The following is a 27,221-nucleotide window of genomic DNA, read 5'->3' as shown; positions in this document are numbered from 1 at the left end:
TCCTTAAAATATTACATCTCTCTTCCATCTGTAAAAGCCTTGGGCGTGATATATTGGGAAGAGCTGAACAGGCTCCAAGGAAATGAACAGACTCATGTATTTCAATCGGATTATGCAGGAACCTTTCCAGACAGACTTTTACTATCTGAATAGTGGGGGACCTGCAGCTGGTTTTAAGTGACTTACTGGACCTGGTGAAAGTTTCTTCTCTCCCCCCCCCCCCCGCTTCCATGCACCTCTGCTTCACTTTCCCCCAGTCTACTTGCTTTTATTTTTCTCAGCTCAAGCCATCCTTCCTCAACCTGATGTGCTCCATAACTTTTAGATTCCAGCTTCCATCAGTTCCAGCCAGCTTGGGCAATGGACAGAGATGCTGGGACTTGTACTCCTAAACATATGGAGGCCAGCAGTTTGGGGAAGGCTCTCTCACATTCTTGCTGCCTGTTTTAGGACTATTGCAGATGCAAACAATGGTTTATGGTTTTGAGAATGCGCTGCCATGAACCTTGGAACTATATGCTGCCCCCTCCCTTTTACGTAAGGGGGGGGGGAGATTCAGAGCACCCACTCCTGGTTTAGAAGAACTCAAAGTTTGTTGTTTTGGCAGAACTCAGTACATGGTGGTTTTGTTCAAACCACTGATTGCTAACAAACCAGGTTACACCAAACCAAATTATCGTATGATATACTGGCTTGGGTTTGAGCAAACCATTGTTCAGACTAAACAACAAACCACAGCTTCTTCTAAACCAGGAATGAAATTCTCAGATCTCCTCCCATTGTACATGCTATGTAGTCCTAAGGTTCATCATGACATCTGTTTTTCATAACAATCATAGAATCATGGAGGTGGAAGGGACGAGAGTCATCTAGTCATGTAGTCCTCCAATGCAGGAATCTATCCCGCTGTCCTCAAGAAACCATGGTTTAGTGTTACACCCTTTTGTGAGGGAAGAGAAGCCCACTTTTCACTGCAGAACCTGACAGGGCTCATATGAATCAGTATGAAGGAATGCTGATTAGGGTTGGGAATCTTTTAGCGTTTTCAGCTCATCTTGGCTGCTCGTGCTGAGCACCACACAATGGGTTTAGAGCTGGCGATAGCCCTTGCTTCAGTTTTGTGGCCAGATTCCATGCTTACGCCATCTTGTGTGCTGCCACAGTACTTAAGAACCATAAGCCCATTTCATTCATTTAGGAGCCACAATGAAGCTTCCTTCAGTGGACAGGAGGACTTTTGTACTGAGTACAAAACTACAGATCAGGGACAGTCAATATGGTGCAGTCTAGACTACAACTCCCATTGTCCCTGGTTGCAGCAGCTGATGGGAGTTGGGAGTCCAGCAACACCTGGAGGGCAGCACATTGGCTACTCCTAGCATAGAGACCATGGCTACCCCCCCCCCAAAAAAAAATCCCAAGGGAATTGCATTTCCCTCTAAAGCTCTCTGGTTTTGGCATGCAGTGTATTTCATTTTGTCCATTTCCAATTCCCTTTTAAAATTACATTTTGGCTGACTGCCGTGCACATTACATAATCAAACTGCAAAGTCTTTTAACCCTGATAATAAAAACAGCAGCAGCAGCAGCCCCTCTTTGCTAACATGCCCTGCCCTTTCAGACTACTGCCGTGGGCAGCAGTTATTTTGCATCACTAAGCTCAGTTAGCTGATGGAACAAAGAACCTCTTATGTTTGTGATAATTTTTAAAGTAAATTGCATCTATTTTAAATCCTGACAGGAGGGGGAAGGAGCCAGATAACAGGTGTTTGTGTGAAAGATTACTGCCTAATTTGTAAGGTTGTCACATTCAGACACTTTGAAGAAGATATTTCATGGATGGAATTGTGTGGGGAAAGTTTACTGGTGTGGTTACTTTTCCACATGATCTGCACGCTCCATCTGCATCCTTAAAATCAAATATTGCAGATGAGATGTGGGATCTGTGGGAATGTGAGATGTGGGAGATGTGGGAAATAACTAACACTAACAGCTCAACCAGGCCTTTGCCAACCTCAGTTTCCCATCTGTAACATGGGAATACCAGTGACTTCACAAAGTCAAGGCTAGATGTACGAAGTGATTTGGTATGATCCAGGCAGCAGATTTTGGAGTATCATTACAGCACAGCAAACTATTATTATATTTTTACTGCCAGGTGGACTTTCTCTCTCTCTCTCTCCTCCCTCTCCTGAGGCATCAGATGTGTGTTGGCCCAGTATGAGATGCATTACATGGTTGAAAGCACCACTGACGTTTTAAAACAAAGATGCATAAATGATAAATAAAATCATTGCTATTCTTCTTGCTGAGACTGCATTAAGTATTATGAGTTGTATCCAGTGCTGTCTGTGTGCAAGTGGAAGAGACGGTGATGACGTGAATATCTTCCTTTCCTCCCCTTCCTCCGTGGTCCTTTGGGCACCTTTAAAATCTGCTCCAGAGGGGTGGGGAAACCTCTGGAGATCTTTGGGGTGCCTGCAAGAGGGAGGAGAGGAAGTTCAATTCTGCAAGTGGACTTCCGCTTGTGCAAGGCTGTATTCCGCCCTGTGAATTCTCAGTTGGGCAGCAGATGATGTGATGTTACAGGAGAGGCACACAGGAATGCATACCTGACTATCTCATAGCTACACCAGTGGCCCCCATTTCCCAGTCCAGGAATCCTAGAATGCTAGAGTTGGAAGGGACACCTAGTCCAAGGGTCATCTAGTCCAGTGTTTCCCAACCTTGGGCCTCCAGCTGTTTTTGGACTACAACTCCCATCATCCCTAGCTAGCAAGATCAGTGGTCAGGGATGATGGGAATTGTAGTTCAAAAACAGCTGGAGGCCCAAGATTGGGAAACACTGATCTAGTCCAACCCCCCTGCAATGCAGGAATCTCGACTAAAGCATTCGTGACAAACGGCCACCCAACCTCTGCTTAAAAACCTCCAAGGAAGGGGAAGGAGAGTCTTCTGAAGGAACCCGTTCTGCTGTCACAGAACTCAGTGCTTTTTCTACTGGCAGCACAGGTGCTGCAGGTTTGCCTCCACAACATCTAAAGTTTGGTGATGGTAAGATTCCCATTCGTTTTAACAGGCAAATGTCAGACTGCTAAAGCTTAGGAGGTTTCCAGGAATGGCTGCTATGGAAGAACCTGTTCAAGTGGTGATTAATCACATGTGAACCTTCCTTCCATGGACAGCCATTTCCTGCCTGCTTTGAAAAGTCTTATCCCGGGGAGAAGCAAATGGCTGTTTCAGACAAGCAAACCATGGAGGTGAGAAATGCAGTAATCCCACTGGAGGAAATGGGGATGTGTGAATCCATCATTACATAAGCCAGTGTTTCCCAAACGTTTTTGGGCAACGGCACACCTGTTTACTGAAAAAAAATCTCGCGGCACACCACCATTAAAGCCCCGCCCCGTGACGTCAGCGCGCAGCGTCACGCCGGGAGGGACGCACAAAAGTGAAAGTTTTTTCCCTCGGCAGCTCCTCTCAGCTGCGCTCAATCCGCCTCGGAGCGCAGGAGCGATGCCTCTCTCTGGCTCTCCCTCCGCGCAGGCTGAGGGAGGGAGGGGCGCGTGTGACCCGTCTCTGCTGGGAGACCAAACCCAGCGAGGCAGAGTCGCGCGGAGGCGCCCAGGCAGCGCTGCCGGCTGCGAGGAGGAGCGCCAGGCAGCAGCAGGAGGCGCGGCCTCTCCTCGCCGCCGCCGCCCCGCCTCTCGCCGCCCGACTCGCCCGCCTCCCTCCAGGCATCTCGCGGCACACCAGCCGATGTCTCACGGCACACTCGTGTGCCGCGGAACACCGGTTGGGAAACACTGACATAAGCCCCTTGGATGTTGGCACCAAGGTATCGGCTGGTTTCTGAGCCATGAGCTGAACAGTGTCCACTTTTTATTATTATTAAAAAAAAACTTTATACTCTGTAGCTGTGACAGCTACAAAGTAAGAAAAATAAAATTAAATTAAAATTGTTCCACGTTTTATTCCCAATGTGCCAGTGGACACTGTCCACGTCTGTTGTATGCCCTACTTTGGAACAAGAACACTGTATAGGGTTCAACACATCGCTTGCATGAGTGTGCAATTATTAAGTAGTGTTTCAGCCCCGATCCTGTCCCAGCTGGGTGCAGCAATAAGTGGCCTCAGATGGGAATGGGAACCCCCATTGGCATAACAATCCAGTGTAATGGAGTCATAGGGAGGATGGAGTCATAAGGAAGATGGAGATGCCAGAGCGATGTTGGTCTAGAGGCAAGACTTCCAGCAGTCAGGCGCTGGAGCCTTAGTCCCTCTGCCCCCAGGGTTTGGGTTCCACTGCAGTTCCAGCAGACGGAGCTCTGTGGCTCAAAGGCACCACAGAGGCTCAACCAGCAGCCTGCCTGATAATTGCCAGCTGCCGCCAAGGGCCAGTCCTTCTCCACCAGGCGCTAGAAAGCTCCAGCTTTGGGATGTGACTCTCTGAGTGAGCATCTTGACTTTGGGATGTGTGAGGATGTTGCCTCAGCACCAGCACCTGGTTTTGCCTTGTGTCTTCTGACTTCAGCTCTGCTTGTGGCCTTAACAGTTGTAGTGTGTGTGTGTGTGTGTGTGTGTGTGTGTGTGTGTGTGTGTGTGTATTAGTGGGTACTGAATAGAACAAGAGTGTGTGAATTGTGGGGAAATGGACAGCAACATGGCTATTTCTCTGATCATGTTTTGTACCTGCCTGGGGGAAAAACATGGATACTGTCTTTCTGAATAGATATCTTGCATCTAAACCCCAGGCTTTGCAGGAGCCCACTAAGGACTTAAGACCATGGAAGGAACATATCAAATAACAATAAAAACACACACAAACACATGAATGAGAGGTGTCAATGGAAGAAGAAATGAGACGCACAGGGAAAATGCAGCAGTACTAATGTTCAAATCAGAACCAATTATAAATTTTATTTTTTTTCTGTGCCTCAGTGTACCATTGATCACAATCAGTGTACTCACTGCCTCTCCGTTACTGTGCACAATACACGCAAATAAAAATGAAGGAAAACAAACAAACAAGATGAAATGAAATCATTTTACACAAACACAGCCATAATAATATTAATTATTATTATTATTATTATAATCCCTGAACAACCCCAATCGTTGCTTAATTTTCTCCCCTCCCCCACCCACCCCAACAAACAAATCAAATGAAACCAAACAGGAAAAATAAATCCACAAAAAGTGAAGATTTTTTTTTTTTTTACGGGGTGTGGGGGTGGGGAGGGAAATATTATTCACTCCATTTTAAAAAGAAAAACTCACAACAGGACAACTCAAGCATTCCACAGACTGGGCAAAAGCCTAGGCTAACCTCTGTCCCTTTTACCATGTGATGCGGATGGAAAGTTCATTCACAAGACTTCAGCTGGCCCAGAAGAAGCTACTAAGGATTTGACCAGCAGTGGTTTATTTCCGCAATCACAGATAATGAAGGATAGGCGCAGGGAAGTGTTTTGTGTACACAGGGCTTCTCCTTCATTTCAACGGACAACAAAATGTGAATGTAAAGCTTGCCTTTCTTCCCCCACCCCACTTAAAATGAACAGGGAACTCTCGAGCATGGCTCTGGGCCGTTCCACACCTCTCATTCATTACATTGGCAAAAATACCACGGATCTGAATGAATCTGGAGGCTACAGTCTAGTAAGAAATCTGCTAATACAAAGATAGAACCCACCTCCCCCTGCAACATCCTCCAGTCAGTCATTATAGGGTTAATGATACAATTAGATATTCCTCTGACGTTTAACAAATGATCCTATAGCAGTTGGTGTTCTGGTCCAGCTAAGGTGCATGGACACAGTTTCCTGTTGCTTTACAAGATGGAGGTGGTCTATTGCTATCTGCCCCCTCCTGCTTCTTAGAATGGATACACCCAACCATTTTGTTCCTGGCATGTGATTATATATATTTGTGTGTGTGTGTGTGGGGGGGAAATCACTCCATGTGTCACGGTGTGAGAGAAGAGCAGTTGTCTGGGGTCAATCTATAGAGGAAATAATGTGGCTCTAAGGACGCTCCCTGATACTGCCATTAGATGTACTAACGGAAGAAAGACTAGGGCTTGGGTTTTGGGGCATGGCTTGCAAATTCCTTTTGTCCCCAAGCAATATCACTCAAATCATAAGGCCACGCACACACTACAGAGCCACAGCTGTTACGCTTTGCACATAAGGTTGCAGCCTCTGGCATGTCTGGTGCAAGACCCCAGAGAAACACTTCCACTGGGAGTAGACAGAACTGAGCTAGATGGACCAACAACCTCACTCCTGAGCATGAATCACTGTTTTAGGAGATAAAAAGTGTGAATGGATTTGCCTTCCCTCCAGTTGGCAGCTGCTCGCCACCCTGAAAACCATCCTCCTAGCTCTCTCCGGAACTGCTCACCCAACTGAGATGCAGGACTGCACTTAAGGAAGTGTTTGCATGGGTCTTTTTTTTAATTCCAGAAGTGCACACCCACTAGCTTTAATGTGGCCAGGGAAGGTGCACACACTGTGTGCATTTGTCTGCCAAAAAGATTGACCGTGTTTCTGTTCCCCTGTAAATAGACTTTGCTTAAGAGGAAGGAAGCATTGGTGATGAGCTCCTGCACACCTCCAACAAGTGGACCTTGTTGTTCTATTAGGGTGGGAGAGTTGATTTATTGCAGCAGGGTCTGTCTCCCTAATCTCCCCTTTTCTGCTGTGTCAATTCAGTTGCTTTCTTGAACAGCTCCCCTCGCTCAGCCCTGGGTACCCATTTTCGTCTCCACTCAAGTAGTTCCAAGCTGCTACAGTCAGAATTCTCTCTCCTCACCACTCCTGCATTTTCTCAGTCTTACAGAGCTAGCAACAGTGGCCCATGACTGCCAAGCAGCCCCCTTCACATCTATTTTTGGATCTCCTGATGTGTAGTCCTGATCCTTCCTTACAATCACCACAGGGTTTTGGTTCCCTCTAGCCATGCCTTGAAGGGTCCTTCCATGCTACCCTGGTGGTATCTTAAGACTGGCTGACTTCCCTTGTTCTGATCCTTTTCTAAATGGCTTGTTCCACGAGCACCAGAGCTTGGAGACAGGGTGGGGATCTGATAAATGAGAAAGGTGCGGGGGAAGAAAGGTGGATGGGGAGAGATGGAAAAAACAAACAACCCAGCAACAAAGCAAGCATCCTCTGTACCTGAGCGCTGGATGATGGCATTTCCAAAGCAAAAGCTGTTTCAGTACCTCTCTGTGCAATTGTACAAGGACTGAGTCTATAGCTCACAATGAATAACTAATAAATAGCAGGAGTCCACCTTCTAGTTCCCAGGGACAAAATGCATCCACTGCTGGACAATGCAAGATTTGCCACTTTTCCTAGCTAGGACAATGAAGATCGGTGGGTAGTGGAATGTTTAACATCCATTGGAGGGGACTAAATCTGACTGTGTCTGCAAGGTGCCCTTCATGAAGGCTGGACCAGGGTACAGGTTTTCAAAGTGCTGAAGCCAAAGGTGCCAAAGGGTTGGCACATCAGGTTCTTAAAGACAGAAACAAACACAGCATAAATATATTGGGGAGGGGAAACTGACACTTGAAGAAAAGCTCAAGGGTATTCTGCTTATTTAGGGCTTGATATGGCTACTCATACTTAGCGTGAGCAATGCTAAGACCCACTTAGTTCATACAGACTAGATGCAAAGCATGTTCTACACATCTGTAACTCAGTGGTAGAGCCTATGCTTTGTATGCCGAAAGTCCCAGGTTTGATCCATGGACTCTTGAGTTAAAAATGGTAGGTAGCTGGAAGATGCCTCTGCCAGTCAGAGTAGACAGTACTGTGCTAGATGGGCCATTGGCCTGACTCAGTATAAGCAGGTTCCTATGTTCAAGTTCATCCTAAGCTTGGCTGGCAGGTAAGATCCCTTTCTAGAATGGCCTAAGACTCTGCGCAAATTTTCCCTTTTAAAACACACGCATTTCCACACATCTCTTGGTTATTGCTTCTTAGGACACTTATGCAGAGCAAAGGACTGCCAGCTACTTCCTGCCTCTCGTCCTGTTTGTTAAAAAGGAAAGGGAAAGTGTGGAAAGAAAGAGAGAGAGAGAAAAAAGACCACATACTTGCATCTTCAGTGTTCAATCGGCATCGCTGAGCAGACTATCACCGCTATTCAATGCTATATTACAGATTATGGTTTGCTTCTTTCATGCAAAGTGTTACAGCAAGTACCATGAAAGCATTCCCAAAGAGGAGCATGAGAAGGAGCAGAGCAGCGAAGAGTGGCAGCAGGGTGGGCAAGGGCACAGGAGGTAAGTGAAACAAATCTGACGAGGCACGTCAGAGCGAGAACAAAAAAGCGAAGCAGGAGTTGGACATTAGGGCTTTGGGCATGTGTCTGTAAATTCCACAGTTTCGGAGCAAATGGAGTGCTGGTCAAAGGCTGTCTAAGAAGATCGTTTTTCTTTTAAAGGGGGACTGGATGCACCAATCATAAATACAGTTCCAAAAGAAAAGGAAAAAAAAAATGGGAAAGAGGATTTGTGTGGTTGTTTTCAACGTAAGGTACTCTTAATAGCTGGACAGCAAAGGGGGAAGAATACAAAAAAACAACAACAACCAACCACACCCCAAAACAGCATGGAGGCTAGAAAGCCCCCGGACCGTGTATGTCACTCCACACTCACATGTTTTCTTTGAGGGCGATGATTCGGCTCATTCTTGAGTTATGAAGAAGGCAACAAAGATATCGGTAAGAAAGTCAAGAACTCCCCTTGGAAAAGTCATCCACTCAATACGATATAGCTGAACCTGGCCTTTTGCCATTCCAATCAAGGCCCTCCCCCCCAACTGCAATCGGATCAATCCTCATCTAGGGGAGGAGAAGGGGGAAATAGAAAGTAACTCCATCGTGATCTTGTAGGTTGAGTTGCAAAGATGGCCCTGCATCTGTGCCTCCGTCTCTATCACGCTGCCCCTGGTGGAGAGTCCTGCAGGTTCCAAACTCCTACCGCAAAGCTACATTCCATCAGTAGATAAGTGAACATGGCAAAATGTCTTTTCTTCCTCAGTTCAATAATATTAGATCTATATCTATATAACTATCTCTCTCTTTTTCTCTCTCTCTGTATATATAGATACATATAGATGCTCTCTCCAATAGTTCTTTTAGAAGCCCTGTATGTGGCAGTAGGCTTCCAGAGATGAGAATAATATGTACAAGAGCCAGAGGAGCACAAAGAGGCATGAGGTCAGAATCTTGGCAGTCCGTGGCCCGCCCAGCTCACCTCCAATCTCCGGTCTCCGCCGGTAGAGGAGCACGCCAACACTGATAAAAGCAAATATAGTGAAGAGGGTGACGGAGAAAGCCAGGGTGCCTGGTTGGACTTCAAATGCCCTGCCGTTGGCTGCGTGGTAGATGGCAGCGATGGACCAGGCGACACCAATCCCCAGGAAAACATTCACTGCGTTGCTCCCGGTGACGTTGCCTATGGAAGCGTCTGCGTATTGATCCTGCGTGGCTGCCACCTTGCTGGCAAACGTGTCTGCGGAGTGAAAAGAAACACCGTTGTTAATCTTGCACCTGTTTGCCACCCCAAGGGGCTTGGTGGCGGCATATTAGGGCAAAGCGGGAGGCAACTTGCTTAGCAATGCAACGTCCTTTGCGGTGTGAACTGGTCTTTGCAACTTGCCTTGTCACATAAATATACACCGATAGGCTTCCGGGGTAGACTCTCAGATTTGTTCCTCCTCATTTTCACAGAGTACAGCCTCCTCTACTTTGCTGTTTAATTTCCCAACCACCTTTATAGCAAGTACAGGGTTAATTCACTAACAACATATACACATAGAATGATAGAATTGTAGAGTTGGAGGCCCATCTAGTCCAACACCCTGCAATGCAGGAATCTCAACACGCTGTCCCCCATCCAATTTGAAATCATCTGTACCCTGCTTAGCTTTGCAAATGTGCTAGCAGTCTTGTTGCATGCATATTTCCCGTGCCCTCCAGCATGCCCATGGTTAATTCACATACCAGCTTAACTCAGCCATCAATTTAAACATGAAACCAAAGTCAACCTGCAGGAAAGCTTAGTTGCTAAGCATCCAGTCTCAGTTGAAAAACTGAGATCCTCTCAGAGCAGGAACCTCAGACTGCAAGCCTAAAGTAGCCAGATTCAGGCATAAAGGGGGTCTTATCTGAAAATGGAATATGCACAGCCCTATTCTATGGTAGCTTCCCATGAGAATAAGTCGCAGAAAGCTGCTTGAAAGTTTGAATACATTCTTATTTGCATGTTCTCTCTCACCTTCTAGATCCCATCCAAAGATGATTTGCCTTTCAAAAGCCACAGGAGTCTATGAGAGGGTTTGGTTTTAAGCAAGCACCAATATGCAGATATTTAGGTGACCTGCACTCTTGCTTCTCACTTCTCTTATAATAGCCGGAGGAAAGGCAGATGAAAAGGATAAACAGCACCTTCAGTTTACAGATTTATTCCACGCAAATTTCCCTTTCAAAGGTTACGAGGTGTGACCCATGGTGAAGGCACCCACTTTTTCTAACAATCGATTCAATTTTGCGCCTGGTAAGGATAGTGCCCTGCAAATGATGCTTTACAAACCGGTTGCTGGCCTTGGGGAACATCTTGATAACCATGGTTAACACAACAGAATTCCCATGTGGCCGTGATTCCAAAATCAATTCCAAGCCATGGTTTCTAGCACAAGTGACCCATGGTTAACGTGGGTTTTGTCAGTAATAATAACCATTAACATTTGTAGAAGCAACTCCCAGTTGCTCATGATCAACTCATGCGCATGGCGCCATATAAAATAAATAAATAATTCAATTCAAACCCCAGAGCCGGAAGAGGATGTTAGTGAGTCAAAACTCCACAAATAAAGGAACCTTATGGGTTCCAAAATGGCACGTGGGAGCTCTCACTGCTGCTGCGCTACCCCACTCAATAGCTGTTGGGCAGGAGGAAGCTGAATTGCAGAGGGTTTGGACGCACTGTTCCCTGCCCTTTCTGGAAATCTGGAAGCAAATGTATTGTATAAAAGAAAATGAGCATGGAGAGCAGGTAAAAAGAGGAGCTTAAGGAGTGCTCCCTACTTTACGTGATTTTACTTATGCGTGTGGGGCCCCAGAATATAACCCCCTGTGTAAGGTGCTTGGCGTGCTCTGGTCCATGGGGTCATGAATAGTTGGACACGACTAAATGACTAAACAACAACAAGAAAGGGGGGAGTTGCCAGTATAGCATTTTACATTCATTATTGGGTTGCAGTCTTTACCAACAGCCTTGTAAGTCAGTCTCATTATCCTCTCTATTGCAGATGAATAGGTTGACCCTGAGAGAAAGCCTGAGCTCTCATGGCAGAGAAGAGATTTAAATCAACCAGCTACTTTCTTATTCATAGCTCTGTCCTTAGACACTACATCACACCAGCTCACATGTAACCTGAAGCCATATTTAACACCTGCATAGGAAGAGAGGAGGGATGTTACTCTACAAAGGGGGGAAGAAGAGCAGGGCAAAGGAAGCACTCTTTCCTGAGGCTGGTTGCTACTTTGCAAACCATAGTTTAGAGGGGCACAGAATTACATTGCTTTGAGTTGCCTCTAATTACTACTACTACTACTACTACTACTACTACTACTACTACGTACTAAGTCTACACTGAGTCGCCTTCTCTGCACTTTCAACCAGTGTTGGTTATTTCCCACCTATCCCAATATTTTATCTTTACAGCCATCTGTTGACTTTGTGGTACTCCAACAACAAATAAATATCCATTTCATTAGAGGAAAAAAAGTGTCATTTAAAACCAACCCAAAATGCATAAGTCAATATTTTTAGGAAGGTTTGGGGGTGATCAAAGACGATGCAGCAAACTGTTCAACAAAGTGATTACTTAATGCACTTAAGCACTCCCAGGTCAACCTGGGTAAAAGGGAGATAAAGAATAGCTCATGAAAAAAACAGTGGTTGTTTAAAACTGCTCCCCGCCAGCACAAGAAGTTTCAGAAACATGTTCTTCCCATGGAGTTTTGAAAGCAGAATTATGAAATCCCAGCTGGCAGCTAAGCTCTTCTTTCCCAGGGAAAGAAAAGGCCAAATAAATATAGCAAGAAAGTTAATTTACAGTGAAATTCAAAAGCTGCTTTTACCCATAAAAATAGCACACTGGAAATTTCTATAATTGCTGTAGGAAAGGAAAAAGGCAATCTTGCCACACTTTTGTCTCAGCAGCACCCCAACAACTTAAGAATTATGCTTCATAATTGATGTCAGAATTACTCGGCTCCTCTGTGGATATTGATGTGGCAGACACAGGAGTTTCTGACAGACACTCCCTCACAGTTAGGGCCACGGCCCAGGGACTATTTTTCAGACACAGGAGAGGGTGATTTTATGGATCAGTCATGCACCTGCAAAAAACACAAGATTGAGCCTGCATTCCTATACACCTGGGACTTATGGCCTAGGACCCTCGTACCTACGAGACCGCCTCTCCTGGTATGTCCCACGGAGGACCTTACGGTCTTCAAACAAAAACATCTTGGAGCTCCCGGGCCACAGGGAGGTTAGGCTGACCTCAACCAGAGCCAGGGCTTTTTTGGCTGTGGCTCCAATCTGGTGGAACGCTCTGTCACAAGAGACTAGGGCCCTGCGGGACTTGACATCTTTCCACAGGGCCTGCAAGACAGAGCTGTTCCACCAGGCCTTTGGCCAGGGCTCAGCCTGGCCCCCCCCCCCTTTGGCAATCCTCACAGAACTCTAGCCCAATGGTTGCCGTTAATTTGTTTTGATCTGATTTTATATTGAAATGATTTTAGAATGTTGTGTTATTTTACTGTTGTTAGCCTCTCTGAGCCCGGCTTCGGCTGGGGAGGGCGAGATATAAATAAAATTTTATTATTATTATTATTACGACGCATTGAACTGAGCAATAGACTCGTATCGGATGGCACTGTAAGATCGCCTCTTGCATTGCTCATGAAAGACGCCCACTGTTGGGCTTTGTTTGACCTCTATAGTAAAAAAAAAAAAGGGTGTAGGTGGCAAGAGCAGCCCTTGCCATTTCAATTTGAAAAATGCTACAAAAGAGTTGCTCTCTGATAGTCATTGAAAACTGATGTTGTGCAGTTGTGGCTCATTTAGGGTGCTTCTAGACAAACACCTCCCCCCCTTGCATTATCCATATGATGCCATATGATGTCATCAAAATCCATATGATGTCATCAAAATGCCACCCTGTACCTTTAAAAAAATATTTAATCCAGATTTCATTTTAACTTGGAAAATCGGTAAGTGTACTTCTAATGGGAGCATCAAAGCAGATGTTGGTTATTACCTAGGCAGATTGCCATGAAATTGGGATAGCAGAATTTTTTAAATGTTTGATGTCTCCATGTGTTTTTATATTATGCTGGAAGCTGCTCAGAGTGGCTGCGGTAAGTCAATCAGATGGGCGGGGTATAAGTCATAAATAATTATTGTAGTAGTATCAGTTGGTCTTATTCTCCAGACAACTGAAGGTCTCTCAGTCTTTTTTCAGCCTCTCCCTCACAAGTTGTGTTTTTTTTTGTGGTAGGGTATGATAAAGTGGTTCAATGTAGTTTTACTGTCTACCATGAAATGTTGGGGGGGGGGGATCCTGAGATACCAGCAAATGCTGAACTACACCATAGAATTAGAATCATAGAATTGTAGATTTGGAAGGGACCCTGAGGGTCATCTAGTCCAACCCCCTGAAATGCAGGAATATGCAGCTGTCCCAAACAGGGACTGAACCTGCAATCTTGGAGTTATAAGTGCCACACTCTAACCAGCTGAGGCCTTGAAAAAATTGAAAAGAATAATGTGATTATGCAGTAAAGGGCAGAATTGCAAGCCCCCTAACACAGCTAGTGTGAAGGTTCATTAGCACACTTTTTGTGGTGAGCGGGTTGTTATGCATGTGGTGATATTTGGGTCTCCATCACCACATTCCTATTTTTATTTTATTTTTATTTGCTCCTCACCTGAGTGCAACCTAGCCATTTTGGGTTGTATCTTAAGTTCTACTCAAAGCTGACCCCTTGAAATTAATGCACCTATGTTAGCCATGACCATCAATTTCAGTGGCTCAACTCTTGAGTAGGTCTAACATTAGCTAGGGCTACCCTTTGTTTCTGGCAATCCAAATGTACACCTATTTCCACCAATTGCCGCGTGCTGTTGGAATGTCAACAACCAAGTTCTTTCAGGATCTCAACATGTGTCGGGGATTACCTTGGAGATTGTCACTGCAGTATATAAACAGAGAATGTCAGTATAGCTACATATCAAGTCTTGTGCAGGACTTCTGTATTAAATTTTAGAAAATGAAAACAAACCCAAATGGATATGAATGTTGTAAGCACAAACCACTATTTCGCCCATACTGAAGCATGCTGTGTAGAACCCAGTAAATTTTGCCTATTTCTTGTGATTTATTTATTTTTAAGCTGCATGCACACAGGTACAAAAAGATCTCTGCACATTCAGAGTGACGGAACGGAACAAGTGTTTAACAAAAGTGATGGGATGGGGGAGTGGAGTTGTGTGTTATGGATGGATCCAACTGTAATAAACATTTCTGCAAGATCGTAGAGTTGCAAAGCTGATGAATAAGAAAATTCATTTAAAATTTAAAGGACAAAGCATCTGCCAGAGAAATCTGCTGTAGAATTTAGCCACTTTGTTGGCACCCTACCCCAGTGAGTAAGGAGATACGTTGAAGCATATATCCCCAAATCCTGGCCTTATTCTTTCACCGTACTTTATGTAGTCTGTTGCTGCTGCTGCACTCTTTATATCATTTAATGGGATATTCTATATATTTTAAAAGTCATGGGTTTTTTTTGTTTTTAAAAAATGGTAATAAACATTATTTACACATGATTTAAGCACCACCTCATTATTCATTGAGGTCAGTGGAATTAAATTATGTCATAAAATGTTATTGCAATCTGCTAAGGAATCCAGTCTCTCAAACGGGAACTTGATAATATATTATATTCACTTTGCTGTTGCACTTGAATGACTCATAGGGATAGTTCAATTACTTGGCTTATTAATGTGTTCCACTCCAAGATCAGCTCGGCTGTTTCAACATGATGAGATGCCTATAAGTTCGTTTGCCAAAAACTAGGTACCATCAATGCAACTGGTGCTGTGCTTGCAACTTACAGCACAATCCTATGCATGGTAGCTCAGAACCCCACTCCTCCTAGAGGGCTCTGGAGGAGCATTTGACTGGTTGCCTAGCTAGAACCCTGAACAGGTGCTCTCTTGCTATGGGGCGATTATACATGGCAACATTTGAGGTTTCTGGCTGATTTTAAATGCCCCTTTCTACTGGCAGTAAAACAAAAGTAAAGGTATAATTACAAACCGGTGCAGACAGAGGAAGAAGGAGTGGATATTTATATTGTAAACCGCCTTGGGTCATGGACTAGCTGGATGCAGAGGAATGGTGGGAGAAACCAGTTGAGGAACCCCTAGGGGAAGAAGACAATGAGCCTGGGGATTGGTGGTGGGACAATGAAGAGGGAGAAGACTGGGGAAAGGAGGTGCTGGAAGCTGAGGAGGTCATGGGACTTAGGGAGCAGAGAAAGTTTGTGATAGAAAGACATCCAGAATCAGATGCGGAAGCTGAATCAGGTGAGGGAGAGGATGGAGGCCAAGAGGCAGGCATGAGTCGGGCTGGTGAAGAGCCATGGGTGTCTTCCCCTCCTGCTGCAACAAGTTCCCCTACCCTCTTGTTTCCCGGAACCAGAAGAGGTATGAAGATGGTGGAGGAGAGATTGGTGACACACAGGCGCAGTCTCTGGTTGCTTGGGAAAAAACCTGGAGAGGAGGGGGACTTAGGCAGCTGTGGGGAGGTGGGGAACCTTCAGTCTGAGCAACTGCTTCATGGGGGCAAGACCTACTGGAGAGGAGTTGCTGTGCTCATTAGGCCTGACACTCCTGTGCCAATTCTGTTTTTGCTAATAAAGAGTTAACTTCAACCTGGAACAGTGTGATTTACACCCTGTGATCCTTAGACTAAGGGCGATAATAAGTAAAATGAACGAATGAATAAATATTCAACAAAGAAAAGGAATGGTTAAAATGTTTGTCCCTTGTTAAACTGATTAATTTGCTACGCTCCATGATGCTGATACAGTGGTGCCTCGCAAGACGAAAAGAATCCGTTCTGTGATTCTCTTCGTCTAGCGGTTTTTTTGTCTTGCGAAGCAAGCCCATTGACGGATTAGTGGATTAGCGGCTTATCGGCTAATCGGATCAGCTGATAAGCGGCTTAGAAAAAAGGGGGAGAAAAGGAAAAAAACCCCGCAGGAACTTGCAAGACATTGTCGTCTTGCAAAGCAAGCCCATAGGAAATTCGTTTTGCGAAGCACCTCCAAAACGGAAAACTCTTTCGTCTAGCGAGTTTTCCGTCTTGCGAGGCATTCGTCTTGCGGGGCACCACTGTACGGCGCTTCTCTGCTCAAAGCCCAGTCAGTTAGAATTAGGCAGGCAGATGGAATCTTGCTATGGCGGTGTATCAAGGATGGGGAACCTGTGATGTCGCAAAAACTGTTGGACTCCATCTCCCATCAGCCCCAGCCAGCATTGCCTGGGGTCAAACAGGATGTGAACTGTAGCCAAAAGCATCTGGAGGGCCACAGGTACCCTCTCCTAGTGAGGTTACCTAGGGTTGTTGTTGTAAGGATTAAAGAGCTAATATTTACTGAATCCCTTGGAACATTTTGAATTGCTGTATCAATATGCAGGCATTATTACGATGTGAATTTACGCTACAGAAATAAGCAGCAATTAATAAATGAGGCTACATTGCAAATTTAGTCTAAGTAAAGTGTCATTTATTAATGGTATGCCTTCACAGAGAATGGGGATGGTTATAGATGCCTGTTCAAGGATTAAGCTGTCATTTTCATTGTAGAAAAGATTATTGTCAGGCTGATCATTTATAATCTGCATATTTTCTTAGGGTAAGTGATGACTGCTTGGCGGCGGGGGGTGGCTGGAAATCCCCTTGGCTTAGCTTTTTATGGCAAGTTACTTGGTTTTGATGTTGTGCTGCGCATTTGCAATGCAGTTAAATGTCACCATCCCGCTGCAGAGTAGCCCTCTTCCCTTCTGTAAGCGCCTCAGCCCTTAACAGGCTTACAGAAGTGTAAGTAATTTTTAGAGACTGCGACAAGTTTCATAACGAGTTTGCTCTTTCAAAGTAACGTGACTATTTCAATAGTCATTAAAAGAGAGTTTCATTAGCTGTTCCCGCAGCAAAAGACAGCCCCCGATGCTAAATGCCACTCTGTTTTCAGGAATTGTGTATGAACATGCTAGAAAGTGGCTGTTATATTCAGAAATGAAAGGTTGGCTGAAGCTGCTTTGAAGTGGGGGAAAAAAGCTTTGCATGTTTGGGGATGCTAGGAGAACACACACACACACACACACACACACACACACACACACACACACACACAGAATCTTGCTTCCAGCATATGAGAGATACATGATAGATGGCATGAGATATTTTTGGAAGAACTGTTCCTGAAAACAACCCAGCCATGAAACCTTTCCCTCAGACTGAATGACCTCTCAGTTCTCATGCAAATATAGCTTTATATAACAGATCCACAGGTCGGAGTTAGGATGGATTGGAGGGTGAGACAAATGCTAACAAAGTCACCTCCTCTTTGTCCTAGCACAGCCCCAGAACCCACAGATTTTGCAGAGCAGGTCCATCTCTCTTAGACAACACTTTCCAAGTGTTCAAAGCAGGTCACATGCATTAGTCTGGTGATCCTCAAAATGTCCCTGCAATGGAGGTCAGTATTGTTATGCTCTTCACAGTGCAAAAGTGTGTGTAGCTTAGCATCCAGTATTTCCCCTTTTTACATTTGTGAGGAACCTGAGAGCTTCCAGAAATTGGTGGGCTGCAACTCCCATCTTTCCTGATCACCTGCCAGAGCTGGCTGGGGCTGATGGGAACTGGAGTCCATCAGCCCTTGGAGGCACATGCCTTAGTGGCAAGCGAAGGGCTGCAGTGTGTGTCCTTCAGCACTGCTTGGAAAAAAACACTAAACCCAAAACTACACGGGAAGAGCCATTGCCATGCTAACTGGAACAGGGACAGAGCTGGCTTGGGAATTAGCTACAGTCATAACTCAGGTTACAGACACTTCGGGTTGTGCGATTTCAGGTTGCGCACTGCGCCAAACCCGGAAGTACTGGAACGGTTACTTCTGGGTTTCAGCGCTTGCACATGTGTAGAAGCTCTAAATTGCGCTTTACGCATGCTCAGAAGCGCCAAATTGCAACCTGCGCATGTGCAGACGCGTGGGTTGCGGATGCTGTGGGTTGTGAACGTGCCTCCTGCACGGATCACGTTCGCAACCCGAGCGTCCACTGTATATCCTGGACTCCTTCCTTGACATATGATGTTACAGATCGGTCCAGTGCTGGCAGCTCAGTGGGCAGAGGTAATTCATATCAGATGGAACAGTAATGGGCAAATGCTTCTTAAAATCTCTCCCGTACTGAGAACGACTATTCTAGTTTACTTGCTTTTTGCAGATCACTGCATGTCTTCATGGACACCACATGGTAAAAGACTTTCAAAATTTTTTGCATTAAAACTCAGCCTCTAAATTTGCCCTTTACTGCTAGGACACACTGGTATATGTGGCATGAGTGCATGGAGAACTGCACACAGGGTGAAAGAAGGTTGTTTTGTTTGAAGTGCCTACTGCACTTGCTGCTGCTGGTGGAAGCAACACTTGAGAGAGGGAGCATAGCTTATGCTTCAAAGGTAGGTGGTCGCAGGGTCAAACTACGGTGCCTCCCCTTAACAGGGTCAGGTAACAGTGGATGGGAAAGTTCCTTCTCTGCTTGAAACCCTGCAGTGTCCAAAAGAACAAGCAGCCGATGCAGATAATTCTATGTTAGATGAACAAAGAATTTGGACCTGGAATAAGACAAACTCCAGCTCATACTGAAAGACGCACACTGCTCTTCAGCCTAGATTTAAAGTGGGAAGTGGGTTACCTCTTTAGCATGTGGGGCGACAGCTTAAGAACCACTGCCACTGTGAATGGTGCCCAGCGTAAAAGACTTAGGCCCCTGGGGATTTTTTTCAGCACGCAGCTAACATATTTTGCATATAGCTCCCTTGAACGTGATGGATTTCAACACATGTGGCTGATGGATAAGAGCTGTTCTGACAGCAGCACTACTGCACTGCTCTCGCTCATTTAAATGGGGCTTTAATAGGAGAATCTCTGGTGCCTTGCTTATGTGGCTTTGCGGGCATCAAATTTTATCCTCGCTCTTTCCCCCCTGTGTGACAAGACAGTGGCTTCCATGCTGGCTGGGGCTGATGGGAGTTGGGAGTCCAGCAAAAACTAGAGGGCCACACACTCCTCATCTCTGTCTTTGGTTACGCACTCATCAAATATATATTTGGAGAAAAGCAACACGAAACACAGCAATTACTTCAAATTCTTATGAGGACTCTTCCATTAGATTCTGGGGTTAATATGTAAATATCTGGTTGGCAGAAAATATTTAGATCTCTTGCTCAAGAACATGTTTTTTGTTTTGTTTAATGCCTTTTATTGTTCTCTGACCTGATTATTTCCCCTGATTTCTTGTGTAAGGTTTTAATACGCAGCCTAAAATTTGACGCATGTGCTCCAAACCGGGGGACAAGTGTGTGCAAACAATACATAAGGTTCATTCAGTGCTCTCCTCTGCAATTGATTAACTGAGCGTCATCTGAATCATCAGGAGTCTCTTGTATGTATATGGGCCAAACGACTCATGACACTAAATGTATAGTTTAATGAATGGCTTAAAAAATACAAACGGCAGCATTTGGGCCTCCTGATCAGAATTGGGTCTGTGGGGAGCAGGGAGTAGTAGTTTAAGCTTCCACCCAATCCTGACAAAAACCAATCTGCCCCAAGCTGCTCTGTGCATAAAGGGAATGTCTTATTGGTAGCAGGAAGGTTAATTCTCTCCTTACTACCCTTCCGATTTGGCTCCCCAGAACCTACTGCTATGTGCATTTTTACAAAATGACTCACAGAACAAGTAATATACTCCTTACAATTTAACTAAGGCTACTTGGAAGTAAATGGACTAAGGTTGCAAGCAGCCCATTACATATTCTGGAATAACCCGCTTGGTTCTAAAATAATTGTTTTGCAAATAAATGGGTTGATAATTGTTAACTAAATCTTCCTCCTACAATCTGTGTTACAAATTGCATAGACACACAGTCCAGATGGAAAATCCTGGACTGCTGCCAGGTCTCTTGGGATCCCCGCCCCCCCGCACAGCAGTGTACGATGGCATGAAAAACATTGGCAAGGCACGAAATTATTGTGACTATATTTGCATTTTTGGTGTTGTTTCTTTCTCTTTTTTTTTACCTGGCACTGAAGTCCCCAATGCAACGAACACGACTGCAGTCACAGAATCCTTCAGCCCAATGGTGCAGCCAAAATGGGACGCCAAGTCCCCGATGAACGCAGTCAGAAGGCCGATCATTAAGATGGACACAACAAAACAAGCCCAACCATTCCAGTAGTCCGTAGGGGGGACAAAGGCAAAAAGGACCTTCCAGAAGACGGTCAGAAAGTGCATCACATAGTCAAAGCAGGAGGGCAGCTTCTCTTCCCCACATTCGTCGTCGTCATCGTCCTCTCCTGGAAAAATGAGCAACAATGCAGGGAGAGGCGTCAGTGGAAAACTGGCTTTTCTAGTCACTTGCAGCTGGCGTACACTACCATCCCATTGATGCTGGATGCTCCACAGATAGCAGTCTTCCCCAACCTGGTCCCTGTAGCCTACAACTCCATGGTGGCCATGGTGGCTGGGGGTGATGGGAGTTGTAGTTGAAAGCACCCGGAGGCTGGGGGATGCTGTTAAATACCACGGTTGGAAAAGGTGCCAGAGGTACCAACTGGAGTGGACAGAACTGGCTTAGACAGAGCAATGATATGAGTCCACATAAGGTGGTTTTATATATTCATATACTTTATTATTATTTCTGCCCGTGGCGCTTGTGGCCTGAACCATTTTGGTTGACGGTGCGACAGGATTTCCAAATGGCACACTGCCTCACTACCCACAGCGCACACCTGGCCCTCCCCAAAGCTGTTGGTACACAAAAATCCACATGTTGTTGTTGCTGTAATGAAGCAGACAAATAAGGTGGTTTCTTTGCATTATGTTCACTGTCCATCACCTCAACATTTCACAGAATCAGGATAATTATGATTATGTTTAAAAGAAGAGGTTCTGCGGAGGCACATATGCAAGGCTGGTTTTTCAAACAGGACTGTCAAACAGATATATTCTTTCAACTCATTAACTGAATATATACATATAAATATTTACATATTAAGCACAGCCTTACCATAGGTGCCTTTTTAACAAACCGAAGGAAGGTAGCATGCAGCTTAATAAACAAAGGTTATCACTCATGGTTACAAGGAAAGGCCATCTTTAATATTTTAATTTTCAGTTCATATTGCATAAAGCATGGCTTTAACTCACAACCCACAGATGAAAATTGTGCCCTCGTGATCAATCACCTAATGCTTTATCTCTATTTATTTTTCCAGTGCTTTGCATTATTTTGCACACCTCTATTCCCCCGCTTCACTTGAAATCTCAGGTCAAAGTAAACCATAGTTAATGGCATACCATGAATGTGTGCTCATGTTTCGCTCCTCCCCACTAGCATATAGTGGGAGCAAACTATGAATCCTAGCTTAGCATTACATCCCAAATGGGGATTATTGTATGTTTTGCTCCAATAAACTAGGATCAAGAACAAACCTGGACTGTAGACTGTGGTTTCTTGGATCAAAAACCCATGATGCCTGATTTGAATGCAAAGCAAAACTAGGAATCATAACTTGTTTCTCTGCAGCACTGGCAGGTAGTAGTGATGTGGGCGCAATGGTTTATGGTTTTTATTTTGATTTTTGAATGTGGCTATTTTCTGGCTTTTCAATTTAATTTTTGTTAATAAAGGTTGGTACTGTTTTATTAAACGATCCATCAGCAATGAGAAAACCATACATGCAATGGAAACACAAAGTAGCACACACCCCACGCCGTCACACACCTCCCAAGCCAAAAAAAATTCCCCACCCCCAGTTAACCAGCCTACCACCTGAAATTGTAAAGAAAAGAGGTAAAGGAAGTAAGAGCAGAAAAGGAGCAATAAAAGGAGAGAGAAAAGAACAAAACACACAAACACGTTACTCACTCTTCTTGGATGGTTCTGCAGAGGAGCAATAGGTAAAATTCAACTGTTAAATATCCCAAAGAGTTTTAAAAGTTCCATTAAATTCATTGCATTTCTCAGCAGTGTCCCAATTACAAACACATCTTTCTTCCCTTGCTGCTTGGTGTAGCAGAGCATGAACCCAGTTAGAGATGGATGAACCTGTCAATTATGGTTTCTTTCAGTCTCTCTGCTTTCCTCTCTTAAGTTCAGTTTGCCCCATTTCTGCACCAATTTGCAGATACTTTTAAAAGAGCCCTCATGAAAATCTGTCAGCGTTTTAGTATTTTTTCTCTGAATGGACTCATTTTGTATGCAATTTTGTCTCGTATAGACTTTTTTGTAAGCAATTTTCCTTAATGCAATGCATTTTTAAAATATTATTTTCATTGAGACATGCATTGTTATGCACACTTTCCTCTAATATACATTTTTTAATTGAAGTGCTCTGATTGACGGATATTTCAGTTCATGTGTTGTTTTAGGAAGTCTGAGTTGGGCATTAAAAATGTGAGCTGAACAGAGTGTCTCCCTTATCCCTAGACCCAACACACCTGTTTTATTTAAAAGTGTCTCAATGAATAAGGCGTGGGGAATCGCAGTTAAATATAACTATCAAGCTTAGGGCTGGTTAAGGCATGAAGTGATTTAGACCAGTGTTCCCCAACCTTGGGCCTCCAGCTGTTTTTGGACTACAATTCCCATCATCTTTGACCACTGGTCTTGCTAGCGAGGGATGATGGAAGTTGTAGTCCAAAAACAGCTGGAGGCCCAAGGTTGGGGAACACTGATTTAGACCATAGAACTATATTGCTAGACTCAGATCATTCCCCCCTCACCACCGGTGAAGAAGTTGGCTAACACGTCTGGTCAGAAGTATTACTCTGTATTTTGTAACCCTGTGTTCTTCTTGCTGCTGCATGGAATAACACATGAATCTGACCTTTGCAGTTTGCAAGTAAAGCATTTTAGACTTACTAATGGTGTGATCTGTTCATTTTGAAGGGCGAGTGCTGTAAGTGAACTAAACAGGGTACTTAAAGGGTCTAACAAACTCTATTCCCAACACATCATTGTCGCTGCACATTTTGTGACTTTTAAACTCTGCTGGGGCTCTCTTACTGGAGAGTGTGTTTAGCCCCGTGGTTTGGATCTAGGGATCCAGCCAATTCTTTTATTAATTAAACCACACAGGTAATATATATCTATCTCTCTCCCCCACCCTCATAATGTTCCTACTCTGAGAACTGGTGATTATGGGAGGAGAAGCTGTACCCTGTGACTTCTGTATCAAACTTGCAGATTCACACTGCCCCACTCCATTGAGCTTAACTCTGGAGAGGAAAGGTATGTTGGACTGATTGTAACGAAGATGCTTCCAGAGTAGACCTCACTGCTTAAAAAAATATTACACAAACCTTATACCTCTATGGGCAAACTACATGTGACAGTGGAGAAGCCTGTCTTTTTAAATACAGAAATGCCCCAGGGAACGGGGTCCTAGCATGACTGAAGAGCAAAAGACTACATAGGGGGTGGGATGTCTCTCTGACCCCACAAGCCCCTCTTCCCAACCACTCCCATGTAATTTTCTTCCAGCTGAACCCACTTTGCTATTGTTCTCTGCAAGTTGCTATATTTCCTTATTTGCCCCACATAATGTCTGAAAATGGGGCGTAGCGGAGTGGCCATTCTGTCCTCACACCAATGACTCCAGCCTCTCTGCCTGACCCACAAGGCCACCTGTTACAGAACATTTTTACTTTCCCCCCATTTGTGTCAAGCAGGTGCAATGATTGTTCTTGATGCATTGTAGAGAACCAGCTTATATAATCTTACAAAAAGGGAGGAGGAGGAGGAGTACACTGGACAGCTGTTAAAGCCTGGAGCATTCAGGTGCCCTCGCTGTGTGGCTGCCACATTTTCTCAGTAGGGTAATGATCCGTTTTATTGCAAAGAAAGGAAAATGCCACTCTGTTTTCCCCTTAATGTAGCGGTGCTTGCAGTGCAGAAAGAAACCTGCACCTCGCCAAACACACACAACATAAATCCTTCCTTCCTGGTTAGTGACAATAGTCAACAGATCTCCAACAGTTCACTCTCAATCTACTCTGGAATAGCCAGAAATAATGTTGTTGCGTTGGGAGGGCTTTGTAAGTCAACAGAGAATGGCAAAATCCTACAAACAGGGAAAATTAAGAGTACAATTCTATGCAGGCCTACTCGGAAGGAAAGTAGGATTTACTTCCAGATAAATATGTATAGGTAGACATCATAGGAATCCCAGAATTGTGTTGAGGAATTCATAGGGGGGAATTAGAGGTTGGTATGTTTAATCCATCACCTGCCTGCTAATTCTTCACCACCACGACTCCCCAAGTGAATATTTTTTTCCAGGTGATTGTGAGCTCAGAAATATGCTTGGCTGAGGGGTGGGGACTAGCCGGGGTGGGGTGGGGTTAGCTGAGGATTGTGGGGAAGAATGGTTAATTGGCGAGAAAGAGTTTAATATTTTTTTATTTTTATTATTTGTACCCCACCCATCTGACTGGATTGCCTCAGCCACTCTGAGTGGCTTCCAGCATATACAAAAACATGGTCAAACATTACACATTACAAACTACCCTATACAGGGCTGCCTTCAGATATCTTCTAAAGCGTGTATAGTTACTTATCTCCCTGACATCTTCTTTCCTTGGGAGGGCATTCCTCAGGGTGGGCGCCACTACCGAAAAGGCCCTCTGCCTGGTTCCCTGTAACCTCACTTCTCGCGGCGAGGGAACCACCAGAAGGCCCTTGGAGCTGGATCTCAGTGTCCAGACCCCTGGCAGCAACCTTTTTCAGCAGGGGACCGGTCCACTGTCTCTCAGACCATGTGGTGGGCCGGACTATATTTTGAAAAAAAGTATGAACGAATTCCTATGCCCCACAAATAACCCAGAGATGCATTTGAAATAAAAGCACACATTCTACTCATGTAAAAACACCAGGCAGGCCCCACAAATAACCCAGAGATGCATTTTAAATAAAAGGACACATTCTACTCATGTAAAAACACGCTGATTTCTGGACCATCCATGGGCCGGGTTGAGAGGGCAATTGGGCCACATCCTGCCCCCGGGCCTTAGGTTGCCTACCCCTGGTCTAGGCTGAACGACAGTTTAAGTGCCACCTCACTCTGCATTATTTGCATTATGATAAACCAGCAGACGCCCTAGCAGTTAGGTAATCTATGATTTTTTAGCGATCATTTTATCCATCTATTGAATAATTTTAACACATGTCCTACGCATGAGGGGGTCACAAGAGGCTGACATGCATGACAACCCCAATGAGAGGGATGGGAGAACTACGAAGCAAAACTCACAATGAATGCTGCTTGGCACATCATGCATGTGAGGATTATGCACAAAGGCAACAGTTTGCTAGCATGGTTTCAAAATTTTCAGATTTTCATATGTTCTGGGATTATGAAATTTCCGGCTATCACAGAGCTTGCTGTGGGTGGTGGTGGCAAGAGCTCCTTTAAAGTGCTTTAAGTACTTTTGAAAGCACTAAGATTTCAAGCATTTACCAAGAAACCCCCCCCCCAAACCCTGCATGAACACAACCACCTTTGTATGAATAAGTATAGAGTCACCCTCCCAGCTCACCTTGGAAATCTTTTGATGCTTAATTCTGTCAAAGTACATTATGGAGAGAGATGAGGGGCCAGGACAACAAAAATCCATTAGGGGAATCAAGCACCAAGCTATTACGAGCAATCTATTGTTTAGGTTAATATTAAAAGAACTTAGTTCAGCGGCTCCCTGGGCATTAAGAAACAAAAGGCTGATGGAAATGGCTAGATACAGAATTCAGCACAACGCCCCTTCCTTTGAAGTGAGTTCTGCAAGCAAAAGACATGGCTGAAGATGCTGCGAATGCAAAGGACTGTTCCATGAAGAGGATGAGGGACTTTCCCCTTGAGTGACTATTGGGCTCATTTTAACATACTTGTGAAATGTCTTGCTTCCTGTTAGCTGAGTAAACATTACTGAGAACCAAGCTTGTGAAAAGCAGAATCACCGGGATGAAATCTATTATTACTGCTAGTAGTAACGAATAATTCATTTCCATCCTGCCTTTTAAGGTCCAAAGAACCTCTGATGGAGCTACTCATAAAAATGAAACGGCAGCTGGTGCAAAAAGTAAAATCCCAACCAGCCGAAAACAGGGACCAGATAAACCACCGGAGGCCTTACAAAACAATACACACGTTTGCCCGTCTCCTGAAGGCTATTGGGGAGGGAGCTTAGAAGGCTCCCCTGGGCAAGAAGTTCTAATATCTTATCCTTGGCTTATTAGAAAACACTGAAAAATGTTGCAGTGTGGAGTTCAGGATTCTACCCAACCAGCTATTCGTTCTTTCAGGATACTCCATTCCACCCTCCCTTCCACAACAGTCAGTCGGCATTCCATGGCTACTGAGCATGCTCAGTCTTCAACGAGCATTTTTTGTTTAGGATTTTAACTCCCCCCACCTTTTAGGTTCTCGCTTTGTTAAACTTCCGCAAACCTTGCAGTTCCCTCAAGCATGTGGGTGCCTCCTTGTTTTCTTCCAGTGGCCTCTTTTCAGTTTTATCACCATCATAAGTCAGCCCCTGAATTTGCAATTAGTATACATGAATGATGCTGAAGGTCGCCAAGCATTGGACAGTATGGCAGAGTGGCTAGAGCTCTGCTTGGACACAGGCCCTGTAGCATCTTTCAGCATCCTCAATACAGGTGTAAGTAAAGCTTAAGTATGTGTAACTCCATCTGCTCATGTCCCCCTCTAGCTAATCTTGACTCTTTCTCCCTTTTATGCCCCATTGTCTGGAGGCAGTTCCAGACTGTCACTGTTTTTTG

The 27,221-nt window shown here is 44.6% G+C and overlaps 1 protein-coding gene across 10 annotated transcripts in view; it reads right to left on the bottom strand.

Moving 5' to 3' along the window:
- Positions 1–4,894: 4,894 nt before the first annotated feature.
- SLC8A1 (solute carrier family 8 member A1) overlaps positions 4,895–27,221 on the bottom strand; it is a 301,894-nt gene continuing 279,567 nt past the window's right edge. For all 10 annotated transcript variants that reach the window (XM_083494236.1, XM_083494238.1, XM_083494240.1 and 7 more), the window contains 2 exons: positions 20,464–20,739; positions 4,895–9,526 (listed from right to left, as the gene is read on the bottom strand). In XM_083494236.1, the coding sequence (XP_083350362.1) occupies positions 9,150–9,526; positions 20,464–20,739 (653 nt within the window). In that variant the 3' untranslated portion in view covers positions 4,895–9,149. The remainder of the gene's footprint in view (positions 9,527–20,463; positions 20,740–27,221) is intronic.

The sequence above is a fragment of the Podarcis liolepis genome, assembly GCF_965112155.1.
Source record: "Podarcis liolepis genome assembly, chromosome: 3".
Lineage (NCBI taxonomy): Eukaryota > Metazoa > Chordata > Lepidosauria > Squamata > Lacertidae > Podarcis > Podarcis liolepis.
Note: the sequence above shows the minus strand (reverse complement) of the source record. Positions and strands in the feature narration are given on the sequence as shown.